Source organism: Merops nubicus, unplaced genomic scaffold (assembly GCF_000691845.1).
Source record: "Merops nubicus isolate BGI_N331 unplaced genomic scaffold, ASM69184v1 scaffold2492, whole genome shotgun sequence".
Classification (NCBI taxonomy): domain Eukaryota; kingdom Metazoa; phylum Chordata; class Aves; order Coraciiformes; family Meropidae; genus Merops; species Merops nubicus.
This window is the reverse complement of record NW_008592659.1, coordinates 24,198-39,825: the sequence shown is the minus strand read 5'-3', so window position 1 is coordinate 39,825 and position 15,628 is coordinate 24,198. Positions and strand designations below refer to the sequence as shown.

Genomic DNA, 15,628 nt, shown 5'->3' with positions numbered 1-15,628 from the left:
ACAATCTAGACATTCCTTTCCAAGAAAATGTCACGTAACAAAGGCCTCCAGCACGAGTAAAATGTTCTTAAACATTATTATACCAGAAAAATGAGAGCAAGTAGTACTGTGAAAAATTCCTTGCATTTATTAGTGTAAACAAATCTAGCTGGTTACTCAAACCACTGAGATAGGCTAGCTAAAGTTGGGAAGCCTGCTTAAAAGCAGGGCAGAGGGTAGGTTTAAGCTGAGGGGTAAGGAAAAGAGCTACATGGCAGTGCAAAGCTCCTGGGGATTTCTAGAGCCAGGCTGAAGCTTCTCTGTCATCCTGCTGCTCACAGCACTGGGCTGGCTTTGCTGCCAGCAGGGAAGAGTTGACAGAGATGTAAACAGTGCTGTTACTGGAGTGGAAATTGAGATGGAGTAGAACCAATTGTACTGAACTGTATTGCTCTAACTCACAACTTGCCCTAGTACTTCCTGTAGTCATGTAGCTAGAGGGCAGAGATACAATCTTCTAACTTTGAATTTTCCAAGAAAAGCACATTTTGCAGCTTGTATTTAAGTTAGCTGTTCCTTGGTTGAGCAGGTCACAGCTCAAAGCTCTGCAGGTACATGTAAATGTCAAAGGTAATTTGATCAATTGCTCGTTTCTGTGATTGCTAATATAAAGTCTCTGTACTGTAATAAGGTTACGTGTGGATTTGAAAAGGTAAATGACATGTTAGTAGGGGGAATAAAAATAAATCACAGAAACCTGCAGGTACTATTAAATAAATTAAAGTAAGAATTGTCACACAATTGATATGCTTCTGTGGGTATTTTTTCTTAATCCAGCACTAACTGAAGCTTTCCTGTTCAGTTCCTCAGATATCCCCGGTCCACTGAAAGATGGTGTTTGATTCACCTTTCCACCCAAAAGACAGCAACACAATGGTACTGTCAGCTGCTCGTATTAAAATACCTTTCATTATCCTGCCTATGACTGCTGAATTTGGGAGAGTGTTTGAATTCACACCTCTGAAATACTTGACAGGAGTTCGCCAGATAAAATTAATAGCCACTTAACATCAGCCTTTGTGTCTTCTGTAATATCTGCATTGATACATTTCCAAATGATAAATGTATGCCATAATTAGACAAAACAGTTCAGTAATGTACTTTGCTATTTATATTCCTCAGGGCAAAGCCTGATACGATGGCAGGATAAATATAAATTCAGATTCTGAAGGGCAATGTCTTCATTAATACATCCTATACCAAATGTAAATATTTCTATTTCCTCCTGTCAAACAGGGCTGCATCTCTAAAGGTCAGCACAGGATTATATATAACCCAAGCAAAATTCCCCCTGGAGCCTCTCTCAGCAGCAGGCCCATAGCTATGAATAGGTACAAGAGTCACCCACTTGGGAACATTCAGTAGTTGGAACTATTACTGATATCTGTGTGGACAAAAATGTTTCACATAATTTAGTAAGTTATCTCCAGAACAAAGCCACCTGATCACTTGTACTTTTTTTTTATGCTTTCACTGACACACTTAAAGGAAAGACAAAGGAAACACTGTGCGAGTGTGTATCATTTATTGTACTTCAAGAGAGTCAGGAATTGAACAGAAGACACAGCGAGAAACAAATAAAAGAAAAACAACCTTTTTTTCCGACTTAATTTTAAAACACTGTGGTTTCAAATCCTTTTTAAAAATGAAATTCAAGTATTATATGCAGGGGGCAGTAATACAAAAATGTTTGCGAATATTTTTTTTTTTATTATTATTTTTGTTTTTTAAAAATGTAATTCTACATTTCCTGCACCCTTTCTGCTTTGGTAAGGCCAAGCCATGGATACAAATCGGTATGCAACATAAAAAGTAACCCCTGCCCCAAACTGCAGCCGCCAAGAATAAAAGGATCTGCTCTCTGTGGACAAGCTCTAATGGCTCAGAACTGTCACTTAGCATATATCATATCTGCAGCATTAAAAGAATGGATTTTATTTTTTTAAAAGCCACTGAGATCCTGGTATTCCCAAGCATCTCTCTCATGGTAGCCGTTTTAACATACTTCTGCCTCAAGGCTTTTCAAAACTACCAGAGCACCTAGATCAACATCAAGGAAAAGGCCATTCCAAAGGATAGAAATTAAAATCCACGTGTGAAATCTTTGCTTTTTGAAATGATCCTTCTGCCTAACACCAATTAAAAACCAAATATGCAAATATGTGCAATATAAAAATACGATCGAGATTAACACTTTGTTGCAGGCACAGTTATCGCACAGAATATGTTCTTCTGAGGGCAGGGGAATGATTCTGATTTTCACAGGGTTTTTTTTTTTTGCAATACAAAAAAAAAAGACAGCAGGTGGGTGGAGGAGGAAGAAGGGAGGGACAGAGGAAAAAGTTACTTTAGCAGCAAAATGTCCAAGATTCTAACCACAATCAAATTAACGGATATCTGCCTGTAAAAAATAAGGTTGAAGGGATGCTGCCCTGATCCATTCATCTTTGCTAAAATAATTCAGCTGTAAAAACTCCAAAATGTGACATATTGAAGGACAGTTTTGTAACATAAGCAACTTCCTATCTTGTCCTCCATGTTATTGACCATCATTATCACTTAAATATATGTACAAGAATTAAGCCGCTTTTCTCCTCGTCCACATGCCTCTGGTCACTACTGCAGGCCAGGCCCGCGGCCGTGCTCCCCCAGCAACAGCTCTCAAGGAGGATCTGCTCCACCACTACAGCACAGCCCACGCCCTGCTCTGCCCACTGGGGTTGGCGTGCACTGCAAGGGGATTTTTAATGGTCAGTGTTCTGCTTGTCTCTCATCCAGGCTTGGATTTGCTCTTTAAGTTCTGGCACTAATAGGGTGAAGAAGAGAAAAAAAGAATTATTAACTTAGCAGTTAAATTATTTAGTAATGCTACTGTAACAAAGCTCCTTGGGACCAATAGCAATTTCTTCTCTAGAAACCTGAGAAGGAATATCTACTACTATCTTCCTCTTTCAATATACTTTCTGCATAGCTTTGAGTAAGTAAGTTACTCATTTACCTACCCTAATGACATCCTTTAGCCCAGCAGTTAAGGCGGCAAAGGTGTGGGGCTTGTTTTCCCAGGAAAAGGGAAAGCAGAAGGTATGAACTTTTCTGTGTAAGCTGAGAGGAAAGAAGTGTTACCTCTAGTGAGGCCTCAACACTATCTTCTGAAAGCAGATGGAGCAAACTGCACCCAAACCAGTTCCCCCCGTCCACAGCTCCCCTGTAAGTGCCACACCAGTACCTGGTTCCAGCATGTTTTCTGTCAGCGTCTGGCGGTTGAACGGGTCAGTGGAAGAGTTCAGCAGATGCCTCAGGATGACCGACCTGTCCATAATAGTTCCAGATGGCAGCCTCACAGGGTCAGTCATCAGGGTGTCCATAAGTGGATCTGGGGGCACAAGTGTCTCCTCATTAAACTGAGGCCAAGAGCCACAAATTTTATCTGCACATAAAACCAGAGTGCAGAACTGATATTCAGAGTCCCCAGTGAGGTACATTGCTGGAGTTACAGAAAATGGTTAAAAGAAGCAGACTTTAGCATTTATACTGGTTTCCCCTTTCTGAACTGGGACTAAGCATTAGCTATTTTCACCCTATTTTCAGATTTCAGGGTGGGGATTTTTGTTATTGTTTGAAAGCAATATGCAAAACCTGGACAGGACTGGACAGTACAATCCCAGGAAAAAACAAGCTCTCATCCCTCTGTATTTATTTACCTATTTCATTGAAATAGATTAGGTTGCAAGGCTTTGTAAAGAACACATAGTTTCTACATATATATACACACACACTCATATTTACAATCAAAGTAACAAACCAAATCCCTCTTCTCTTAAGAAGTCAGTATTAGGAAAACTCCACTTGCCTCTGAACTCATCTGGAGCATCACTGTAATCAATTTCTGCACGGGCATTCTTGGCAACAATTTCCTCCACTTTCTCTGCCAGCAGTTTGAATTTCTCTATTGCTATGGTTGACTTGATTCCAGCTTTTTTCATCTTTGAGATAACCTCCTCAAAGAGCTCTTTACTGTAGGACCTCTACAAGAAAAGCATAAAAAGACAACTTTGAGTTGTAGTATTGTAAACTGCCATAGAAATTCTAGAGATGTTTTAATGAGGTTTTTAAAACTTCAGAAGGAGACATCAATGAAACCTCAGCACTACATCAGACAGAGAAGTAGTATGCAGATAGTGTTTCATCTAGTGCCACAATATCAACTTTGGGGTAGGCTGATGCTTTTTTGTTGGTCGTTACCATTGTAGAACTATCCAGGACTAGGGAAACAAAAAAAAGGCAACAAAACCTAATCAAAATTAATAAGACACTCAAGAGACTGAATATAAATGTTAGAATTGTTCCTTAGACACACCAGTGTCCTGCCCCTCCTGTCTGTATATTTTGTTCTCACAAGTCTACGCTGAATATAAAGCATAAAATTAAAAGTTGGTTTTTTTTTTTATTTCTTAACTTCTCCAATAACATGCAGTAGTGGGAAAGAATTCTTTCGTCTAACCAAAACAAAAACAGACAAAAAACCAACCCCATGTTGTTGCAAAAATAGTAAGGCAACTCAGAGGGAGCTAATACTTGCTGGAAACTTGCCCACCAGCACAGCAAGAACTGTGCAGCTACACAGCACAACATTCACAGCCCAGATCTTGTCGTTCCAGCTGAAGCAGGCATTACTTTCAGGTGAAGAAACAAACTTAGGCAAGCTGCTTATGTTCTAAAGACACCATTTTAAGTTCACAATGCCATGTTCTGATATAAGCCTTTTAATAAAAATTGTTATTTACACTGCAGCCCTAGGATGAATTAAATGACAAAACAAAACACACTAAGTCTGCTTGGGGATTTTGCAACGTTCAGCACAGCCCGACTTCTTTCATCTACACTCCATCCCACCAAGAAATACCATTCACTGCTTAGGGCACACAGTGCCCACCCAAATTCCTTTCTAGTCCACAGAGGAGAACAGAACTATGGCAATATGCCCAGGGCTTTATAAACGTTTTGAGATTCCTTCTAGTACGTGCTAGGATTTCCAAAGGGGAGATGTATCCAAGGCTTTGGAGAGACTCTGCCATGATCAAGCAACTTTCTGTTTGTTTTTTTCCTTCTAATACCAGTAGCCATTAACCAACTGTGCATTTCTTTCCTGTTTCTTTCCTGTCACTGACAGTTTCCAAGATACTACTCACTCCCCCCCTTCTTATGAAGGGCTACTTTGTTAATGCAGCTTTATTCCAGTTCCCACACCAGCAGGCTTCTTTCTTTCTTCTTTCTTTTTAATCCCTATGTCATAGCTGTGCATTTTGCTGTGTCTGGCATCAATGAATGAATGATGGGTAACATTCTCACTGCCAAATATACCCAACAGCAGAAAAACCACACTGCATGATCATTATACACATGCAAACACACAAGATTTGTTTCAGAAGCATTACTGCAATTATTCAGAAGGTAAATGATGACAGAAAAAAAGATCATGAGTTACTCTGATGCCTCTGCTTCACTAGACATGCAAATATAGCTTCATGTACTGTGAAACAGCTTCTACTAGAGTTTCAAGTAGCCATTGAGAACATTTTCCTCAAGATTTGGAAAAGTTTGTATTGTAAGATACAGACACGGAGAGCTGCAAGTCAGTAGTTCAACAGTTTCACAAGAACACAGAGGTGAGTGATAGCTTATCTACCTTCAGAATGAACCATCTGCTCTGAAGACTACCGTAAGGAGTTCAAAGGTGTCTCAAGTATGCTGCTTCTTGTCAGTTTATTACACAGCAATTTAATCAAGTGATATAAAAGGAAATACAAATTGGAAGCTGTTAGTCTGGAGAATGAGCTTTGGACTGTTAAATGAGGCTTTTAGTCCCATCTCTGCCTGTTTCATGTGTTCTTCATGAGGAAGTGGGGAAGGAGTCAAAACTGTCTGCTTCAGTTCTCCCACTTGCAAAATTAGGACAAAGTATTTTTTGCTAATTTACAACGAGGCTGTAGCTAATAAGCAACTAATGCTCAGGAAATTTCCTATGCATGTGAAATACCACAGAAGTTTATTTGTGTCTATACATTTACTAATTTACTTTGAAAACACCCATCTACAAAGAGCAGACAGAATATCAACGGAGAGGATTTGCTGAAAGAAAACAAATTGCAAGTACATAGTACAGGAACTGGGTGGAGTACAGAAGGTGAAACTCTTCTAGCATATTCTGCAGAGTCCTGTTTGTCCACAGAGCTTTCACCTTCCCCCCCTCATCTTTTTGGAGCTCACCTGGTCGTCAGCAATTGCTTTAGCAAAGCGAGCACAATCCAGCTGCAGATAAATGTCAGTCAGTTGGTCCAACAGCTTCTTTGGTTCAAACCCATACTTCTCAGGGTTTTCGACTTTCAGGTCGCGGCACTTGGGGCCACAGAGCTGCTGTAAGTTAAAGTTCAGCATAGCAGCCAGTCGTGGTCCGAGTTCCTACGGGACCAAAGTAAAACACAGGTCACAGCAGGAAGGCAGCAATAAAGGAGATTATCACTAGACTTGCATACAGCAAGATCAGGAATCATTAACTAATAAAATTATCACTTTGTACTCTTGCAAGAAGTGTCCTTTCCTTATGAGCGCTTCCCATGAAAGCACAAACAATGCAAACAGCTTCTGTCCAGAAGGGTCACACCATGCCCCTGGCTCAGGTAATGCTCTTAACATCAAACAGCCTCAACAGCAATCAGAATTGAGCTGAAAAAGGGGAGGAGAATGGCAACAAAGGGCTCCCAAACATTTCCAGGTTATCATTTAATAGTAGAGATGCTAGAGAAGCTAGAAACCAAGTTAAATCTGAGAAGTACTTACAGGTCTGAGAAAAGGCTTTTGAACCTGCTTGGTAAGGATATGGAACATATCCACAGTTTCTGTGGCCAGGGCAAGATATGAACGAGACACGCGCTCATCCTGAGCGAGCTGCGACTGCCGAGCCTGCTGCTGATCCTGGAAAACAAACAGGCAGTGGTTACAAGTCCACAGAGCTCCCTACATCATCAAAACCTTAAGCACCACAGCACTAACATGATCTAGACAGACAGAAGAACAGATGGCAATTAAAAAACAGACATGCTACATTTTCTCATTTAGGTACAGCTGCCTTTTATTCCCCAACACTGAAGTCCGCACCAATTTTCCAAAATTCTGCACCACTAACAAACGAATGCAAATAGTATCACAAGACTCTGTGGTTATTGAGTCTGTTTACATCCTGAAGCTGCTTCCCACAGCTGCAGAACTGGGTTATGCTTCCTTTCCATCCAAATGCCAATACTGCAAAACCACCTTGGGATCTGAGAGTCAAATGAGGTTCTAATTTATGCACCATCGTGAGTAATAAACACTCCACACTGGAACAGTCTGTAGATGATGCACCAGCTCGTTTTGTCACTACAGCTTTTTCTTTTCAAACTTTTTTTTTTCTTAATCAATAACCTTAAAATAGAGATACCTGACATTGGTGGTTCAACACACAATGATTGTTTTATCTGGCTACAATCTGAGGCACAGGGCTCTGTTTGTCTGCATCAAATCCACCCACAATCAATGCATTAACAAAATAAAAGCTTCAATTCCTTTAAGTCAACTCAGCTGGTGAGCATCTTCCAAAATCTTCCAGAAGGTTAAAGTCTCAGTTTCTCCGAATTAGTACACAGTATTTTTAACACTTGATACTATTTCAATTTCACACCACACTCTTTGCCAGCCACAATGTAACTATGCAGAATGATGGTTTTTGCAGAAAGTCATCCAGAGTGACCACAGCCACACTGGCAGCAAGAAAAAGGATTGAGAACTGCTTCTCATGAGCAGCTCTTTGGTGCTGCCCCTTATTAAAAAGGTTTGCTTAATGGCCTTGTATTAAAAAAAATTAAAAATAAGTAAAGGGCAGTTTGAAAAACAGCTCTGTTCACCCTGGGCAGCAGGTCCCATTGTTCTTTATTCTTCATCTCCTCTTGCACTTCATGGATACGTTTTAGGGACTCCAGACTCTCGTCCAGCAAGAAAGTTGTGTCATTTATCAGCATGTTGATGTAGCGAACAAACTGCTTCCCAGAGCTGAAAACATTGAAACACAATTACCATGGCAGAGTAGATGGGTGTGCAGAGCAGACTGCAACTCTGGCAACACTCCTGCACTCTTTATTTCAAACAGTGATCCCATTCCCCAAGCCAAGTTGATTGTGATGTCCAGAGCTCAGTTTAGAAACACTCCAGTTCTACTGGAAGGGGCTGCCATTTAAAATACAATGGAAAGCAGCATCACCCATTCCCAAGTGTAATGACCTCCTCAGGTCATTGCCTGAGCAGCTTGCATGACAGTAAGCAGCATTACACACTATTTCTTACTCACTTGAACTCTTCCATAAATGTACCATGGTGAGCTATATTCTGCCAGAGGCTTTTGAAGATGGTGCTGATGTGGTAGCGGATTGTAAACTTGTCATAGAACTCGCTAGTGGCTCCAGTATGCTCAACATCTGAAAGAGAAAACAGGACCCAGAACTGAAATCAAAACTCCCCCACCAGGACTCAACTGTAAGACACTGCATCTCTCCCCTGCTGTATCCAGTGTGATGAGCTTCAAGTACCAAGCTTTAAGAGATTAAATTAATTCCCATTCAGAAGTCTACATCTTAATCCCCATCAAAAGAACAAGCACTGTCCATTTTCTAACCCAGAATCAGTCACATTGATGAAAAAAAAACCCAAAAAACTCAGAAAACAAAACCTTCTGCTCAATTCAACTCCACTCTGCTCTTCATCCCACAGTTTTAAACTTCCACTAATAACTCTGGGAATATTGCAGAAGTGGTTGTTTCTGTGGGTGCCAAACCCTTCTGAAGGACCTGAATCTACAGGACTAGCAAAACTACAGTCAGAAGTTTTAAAAACCCAATACTCCCTTACAAACCAAACAAAAAAAATTCCAGTTTGAAAACTAACCACCACCAAAAAGAAACTGTCACATCAGTCTGCAGTACGGAGTTGTCACTGCACAGTACCTTGTGGAAGGACTAGAATTCTTAACATTCCATCTAATTCTATTTCCCCTGACTTCTGAGCAACAAGACCTCACCTTTACAAGGCCCAAGATCTACTTGTTTGTTTGGAGTTTAAGTTGTTGTTGTTGGGGTTTGGTTGGTTGTATTTTTAAAGGTGACAACCACCAATGCAGCCTTTTGCCTTGTCACACTCCTTGTGTACCGAACGCTCCGTGAAGCACAGATGAAGCACTTACCCGTGTAGAACTTCATCAAGGAGGGGACTAACAATTTAGTGGAGAGAGGATGATTCTCAATCATTTCAAAGAACTTTTGTGTCCGGGGCTGAACAGCTGGATTTGTCATGAACATCACTTCCACCAGCTTGGCTACTAGGTAAGGATTTCGGATGTAGTTCTGGTTGCACAGCATCACAACAAGGAACATCACTATGTCCTGAGTACAGGGCTCATAAAGCACCTGAGGAGCATATCTGAAAAGAGGGTGATAATAAAATAAAAAACCCCAGCCCTGTATTGTCTATGGAAGATTAATCATATACATCAAGTAAGTTCAGATTACTCATTAGCAGTAATAAAAATTTAATCATGTTATCATAATTTCCCATCTTTCTCTACAGAAACTCGATTCTTACTGTTCCAAAAGCTCTTGCCAGCTGTTGACAGGAAGCTAAATTTTAGCCAGAAAAACTACCATAGCAAATTTGAAGTACCACTAAAGCAGCACCTCAGGAAGACAAAAGCAAACATCTAATCACACAGCACATGGAAATCTGAATCTGAAGGCACATGCCCAGGAAGTGACCAGCTTCACAACTCCAGGATTACATTCCAGGAGCATTCATGCCCATCTAAACTGCTGAAACTACACAAACACATTTCATCCCAACAAATTTGTAAATGGGGGGATTTTCTGCTCATTAAGCTATGAGTTCTAAAAAATATTCTTGTAGTGATGATTTAACATATCATAGATAAAAAGCTCTGTCTAAAACCATACAGAAAATTTTCAGGGACCAGGAACCAAAAACCCTTCAACTTTCTTCAAGAAAAAAACAGGTTAGAAGGGACTGTGGAGCTCATCTAGGCATTTTATCTCCGTGAGTGCCTGCCAATGACATAATCTTATGGTGGCTGTTAAAAGCCAGAACATTAACTACAGAAGAGCTACTACTTTCACACCCTAAATTCACACGTGCACCACCTGTGACAGGTGTAAATGGTAGTACAGACTTCCTTTAGATAGAACTTTACTTACTGTACAATAAAAAATAAAAATTCAGCAACATCTTCCACGTAAAACTCTGGCAATGCTGCAAAGACCTTCGGAACTTCAGGAGTTAAAGGCAATTTTATGCTGCAGAATAAGAGAGACAACACACAGGACAGTAAACCAGCAGGGTTAAGCAGAAAGTGTCAGGACCTCTCTTATGGAATTCTCCTATGGGAACACTTTTTACAAGAGTTCTGAAACAGACTTTAAATATCTGTGTCATACTTCCAAATGTACTAAACATAACCAAGGGTTGCTCCCTCCCAGAACTCAACCTTAAACTATAAATAAGATATATATTCCACGCAGGAATGTCTCTCAATGACATAAATCAAATAATCACGTAAGAACACAGTCACTAAAAAAAAAACAAACCACACGTATCAAAGATATTTCAGCTCACAATTTACATGGACAATCCTGACACTCACTTGGGATAGGCAGGGTCAAGAATGCGAAGCATCAGCTGAATCACCATGCCATAGAAATTCAGACATCTCCTGAGAAAGTTTTCATCCAACAAACCAGCATCTGCACAAGCCTTGCACCTCACGAGTTTCTGCAGAACATGCATACAAACACTAAGCCAGGGCAAGACAACGTAAAAGGAGTATCAAGCCTATCCAAGATAATCATCATATCTGCAAATTATCACAACTGTACAATCGTCTTATCTTAAAATATGCTCTTATTTGAAGAAAATGGGGCACTCAAGCCAAACGTATGAAGAAAAACATGCACATAATTCAGAGCTTCAGGGTCAGAGGAGCCTTTTCTGAGTGTATGGGAAAAAAAAGAGGTATCCATGTGGGACAACACACAAATGCATTTGGGCGACATATCTCAGAAAATTTGTTTCACCTTATACTAGGAAGACCTAAGCAGGACAGACCTTCAAAAGAAAGGACCCCAGTATATTCATCTTTCCAAGAATTCTGTATGAGATAGGGGACTCAAGAGTGCCATCTCCACCTTGGGCATGAATTGTGCCTGCACAACTACCCCTGAACAAATCACAATCCCTTTGCTTGTTCTCTCTCCAAGAAAAATAGTATTTTGTTCTTTTTGAGGAACACTGCCCACCTTAATCTTGGTGTTACTCTGAATTTGAAACTCACCATTGATGTTCTGTTGTATCATGACCACCATCATATAACCCTGTCAAACTCACACGGTTATAAATTCAAAGTCACCGTATGCAGGAAGCAGTGATGGGAAGTTGCATTTAAATATTAGAACACAAAGTAAACACACAGACAGGCTGACAAAGGCATTTAGTTGAGAACTGAATCACTTACAAACCTTAAGTTGTGTCTTGCAACGTTTCAGCATCTCTCGATGCCTGGTAGCCAGGGGAGAATCCTTCCATTGGCTTTCATTGTTTTTCAAATCTTCAACAGTCCTGAAAACCATTTGCCAAGGAGATATTGAGAAGTAGGAGGGGAAAAAAAAAAATCCAAGTTACTCATCGTCATAACAAGAAAAAGAATTTGCTTTTGCAAATGCAGACTGAACATCTGCCCAGTGTGCACTCAAAGGCACTACACACTTTAGCTCCAAGAGAGACGCCTGTCAGACAAACCTGAACAGTGCAAGGAAATAAAGTATGAAACACAGAAGGGATCTACCCTGCCTGACAAACTAATGTTATCCACTATATTAAAAGAAAATGAAAATTTTATTTTTTTCTTTTTTTCCACACTGAAAGCCTACAGCCATTCCAAAGGAAGATTAAAAGGATGTCATTAAAATTAACCCTAAGACAAAGCAGGGCTTGTCCAGGTAACAAAGTATTTCAAATTCTCATTCATCTTCTAATATCAGAAAGGAAAACAAAACAAAATCAACTAAGGAAGAAAAAGATGGCTGACAACAGGACTTGTTAGAAACACCTTCCCTTGCCCAAGAAAGGCACAAGTCTGCATCCTATCTATCTTCCCACTAATGTAAATTATTTTCTTCAGTTTTGTTCTACCCTTCTCATGCTCCACTACCCACAAAATTAAGGTTTGTAGAGAAGTATAATAATTTGTCTATAGTCTCCCTGTCAGCATAAGGACCAGTAAGTCTAGGTGGTTGATATTACCACCCTTTCCCTTACCCATCTTCTCACTCCATCCCACAGAAAAGAGAACTTATACATACACTACATACCATTTACATTAAAAAAAAAAAATCTTAAGTTTTCCCCTATCTTAATTCTTTTCAGGAACACCAGCTGATCCGAACAAGCCTCAATATACTCAACTATATGAATACAGTCTCTCCTCTAAACACAAATTCTTTTCCACATCTATCTGCATACAGCAGAAAAATAACCAGTGTATTTTCTTTATTATCAACATGTAATTACATTGCCCAGTGCTGCAAGCAACTAAGCAATTAATGGAAAACACTGAACCCCAAGGTCCTTCTGATGTCAGTAAAAGCTACGAGCTCTTCACTCCATACTGTTACACAGAGACTGCTGCATAAGCAACTTCTTTGCAGCATCTCTAAATAAGGAAAAAGAAGCAATTCCTTTCTCAAGCCAAACGTATGGCTTATTTACAAGTAATCCACAAGCTGTTTCTATGAAAATACTTTTTTCTTTGAGATATACCGACTCTTCCTGGTCCACTCTCTGCAGCTCCCCAGGTCCTTGGCCTGCATGTGCTTTAAAAACTAAAAATGAAATCACCACAAATGCAGTCCAAAAATCCAGTAATGAACTCATGGTATTACTGCCAAGGAACATTTACCAAAATGCAATGAGTGCAATTATAAACAATGGAAAATACTGATGATACAAAAATCTGTTCTAATTTTAACAGAGTATTCTTCGAGGTTTAGCAGCTATAAAAGTCTATTTGAATTTATGCCAAGGGAAATAGAAAGCAGCAGTATCTTCATATCAACATCATAAGTTATTTATAATTTTTAAAATGATAAACCACATGCTGAATTACACGTATACCAACAATATTAAGAATTTGCTGCTGATGGCTTCCCTCTCCCTGCTCCGAGAGTTAACCCAACTCAGAAGTCAAGGGGAAAAAGTTAAATATCCTCTGGGGCATACAGAGCAGCTCAGGCACAAGTAACAGGGTCGTGTTCCTGAAATCACAAGTCATCTACAAGGACTTAATTATCAGATATGTAACTTTATATGCACTCCTACAGCCATGTCAAGAGCCTGAGGCACTGATGTCCACGTATAACCAACCACACCACAGACTGCTATAATAAATAGTGCTAAGCAATGTCATGAATCCTAAAATGCTCTGAAGATAATTTAATTATCTTTTAAACAGAATGCTCTTCTCCCTGATTTGAGCTGCCTTGTATAATCAGCATCCTCCATCCCACTGTTTGAATTCCTGAACCAATCCACAGTCCCTCAATGTAAGCAAGAACTCGTAAGGGCCAAAAGCAGCAGAGGCACAAATAGTTCGGATGATCTGTACCCAGCAATGGCTTTACCCAAATTGTCATTCTAATTTCTGCTACATTTACAGTGACCATGACTTGCCATCATGGATAGAAGAAGACATTGCTAGGACACGAGGAGGCTCGGATGCACTGGGTAATTAACAGCCTCTAACCTGTTGAGCTCCCTGATGGCCCGCAGCCTGCGTATGTACCGGCGGCAGCTGGGCAGGATGGAGAGATGATGGGCGTGCAGGGTCAGGAAGAAACACTCTGTCGGGAACTTCGGCTCAGAAAATGGAGACGGGTCCCTGTCTAAAGACAGACAAGCAAAAACAAGCAGTATAGGTGAACAATTAAAAAATGAACTGCCTTATCCAGGGGGGCTAAAGTAAGAAACAAGAGCAGACAGCATCAAGAAAAAATATTTAGGAGCAGGGGTTTATTTGTTGAACCAAGTGCTTCCATGTATCTCCAGCATCAAAGCTGGAAGGCACAGTAAATGCTTAACACATCTTAATAAGAGAACTCACAAAGTTCAGCAATCCAGGCTGCAACATCCTCCATTGTTGCTTTCACTCTAGTTTCATCTGTTGGGAGGTCAATACGACACCTGGGATGAAATATGTACATGGGATCAACTGTTTCCAGCTTTATCTTCGTACTTAGTTGCTGTAGTACCCATAAGAAGTTGAGCATAAAGCCATCTGTAGACACCATACGATCATCTGTCTGTGGGGTAAGAAAGTAAATAGTTGAAGACATGAGTTTAGAAGCACAGATATTTTCTGCTGCTTTAACAGTATTCAGCATAAATGAATGGTGCAAGTTCAAGAAAAGGGAGAAATGATGAAGAATGTGAATCTCTAAGACCACCTCTGTGATAACAGGAAGGTCATATACTACCTTACATATTATCTTTTTTTTTTCCTATGGCTCAAGTAGTCATTCCTAAGAACACTAAAGAAAATTATAAAAAGAAGACAACCTAAGGAGTTAAAAGAGTTTGCAAGGGCTTCTTTTCAGGAAAGGTTTGCTACAGATACAGAAAGCAACAGAGGAGTTTCAAATAGTTGCTGAGCTTTAATACGTAAGTTAGCTTAAGTGTAAAATTTCTATTACTTCTTCATTGAAAATTCATAGAAATATTCCTAGTAAAGGATGTTTGCTTTTCATTTTCGAAATGGGACTTGATAACAACAGTGAAGCAAATTTCAGATAAAAGCATAGCTTTTATCATAGGAAATGAGTGCCATGTATTCTTTAAACAAAGGCAAAATAACATCTTTGTTTCACTGGAACCACGCCAGCTCATATCTGCATGACCCCTCCTGCAGAAACCACACAAACCAAGCCTAGCACCTTCCCAGCTGGGAAGTAAGTAGTTTTTTTAACATAGTCAATTAGTATGAAACCCCATAGATGGGGTGAGGCAGGGGGGAGGGAGTACAAATCTTAAAACATCTAATATAGAATCCCTGTTAATGAAGAGATATGTCAGTCCTAAGAGAGGAAATAAACTGATCAAATAGGCAAAGCAGAGTAATTCCAGAAATGAGAAATGTATCAAAAGAGGTAAAGACTGATGACTGGGCTTTCTTGCCTCTTGTGGAAGGCATTCAGAATTCTTTTATCCTCTACTCAAGAGGCATCATTGCATCAGCCACCTAGTGCTACTTGTGCCATGCACCACAGGAGGAACGTTCCCCTTGATTTACCTGCATTTGTGCCTTTTTCATGTTGGCATTGACAATAGCTGCCATGTAACTGAGAGCTGCTTCTCGAGTTTCACCATTCAGCAAAATACTGTGTAGAATCTTGAACAGTTCTTGCTGGAATTTCAAGTAAACATTCTGTCAGGTTGCACATACTTCTCA

General features: G+C 40.0%; 1 protein-coding gene across 1 annotated transcript in view; it reads right to left on the bottom strand.

The window, feature by feature from the left end:
* Positions 1 to 2,056: 2,056 nt before the first annotated feature.
* The window catches only part of UBE4B (ubiquitination factor E4B), a gene marked incomplete at its 5' end in the record, with an annotated part of 32,533 nt that continues 18,961 nt past the window's right edge, over positions 2,057 to 15,628 (bottom strand). Inside the window, 14 exons of the mRNA XM_008935200.1 lie at positions 2,057 to 2,845; positions 3,266 to 3,412; positions 3,890 to 4,064; positions 6,307 to 6,498; positions 6,877 to 7,011; positions 7,980 to 8,124; positions 8,420 to 8,546; positions 9,308 to 9,543; positions 10,329 to 10,427; positions 10,775 to 10,902; positions 11,646 to 11,745; positions 13,928 to 14,066; positions 14,285 to 14,483; positions 15,470 to 15,583. Coding sequence (XP_008933448.1) covers positions 2,784 to 2,845; positions 3,266 to 3,412; positions 3,890 to 4,064; positions 6,307 to 6,498; positions 6,877 to 7,011; positions 7,980 to 8,124; positions 8,420 to 8,546; positions 9,308 to 9,543; positions 10,329 to 10,427; positions 10,775 to 10,902; positions 11,646 to 11,745; positions 13,928 to 14,066; positions 14,285 to 14,483; positions 15,470 to 15,583 — 1,998 coding nt within the window. The remainder of the gene's footprint in view (positions 2,846 to 3,265; positions 3,413 to 3,889; positions 4,065 to 6,306; positions 6,499 to 6,876; positions 7,012 to 7,979; positions 8,125 to 8,419; positions 8,547 to 9,307; positions 9,544 to 10,328; positions 10,428 to 10,774; positions 10,903 to 11,645; positions 11,746 to 13,927; positions 14,067 to 14,284; positions 14,484 to 15,469; positions 15,584 to 15,628) is intronic.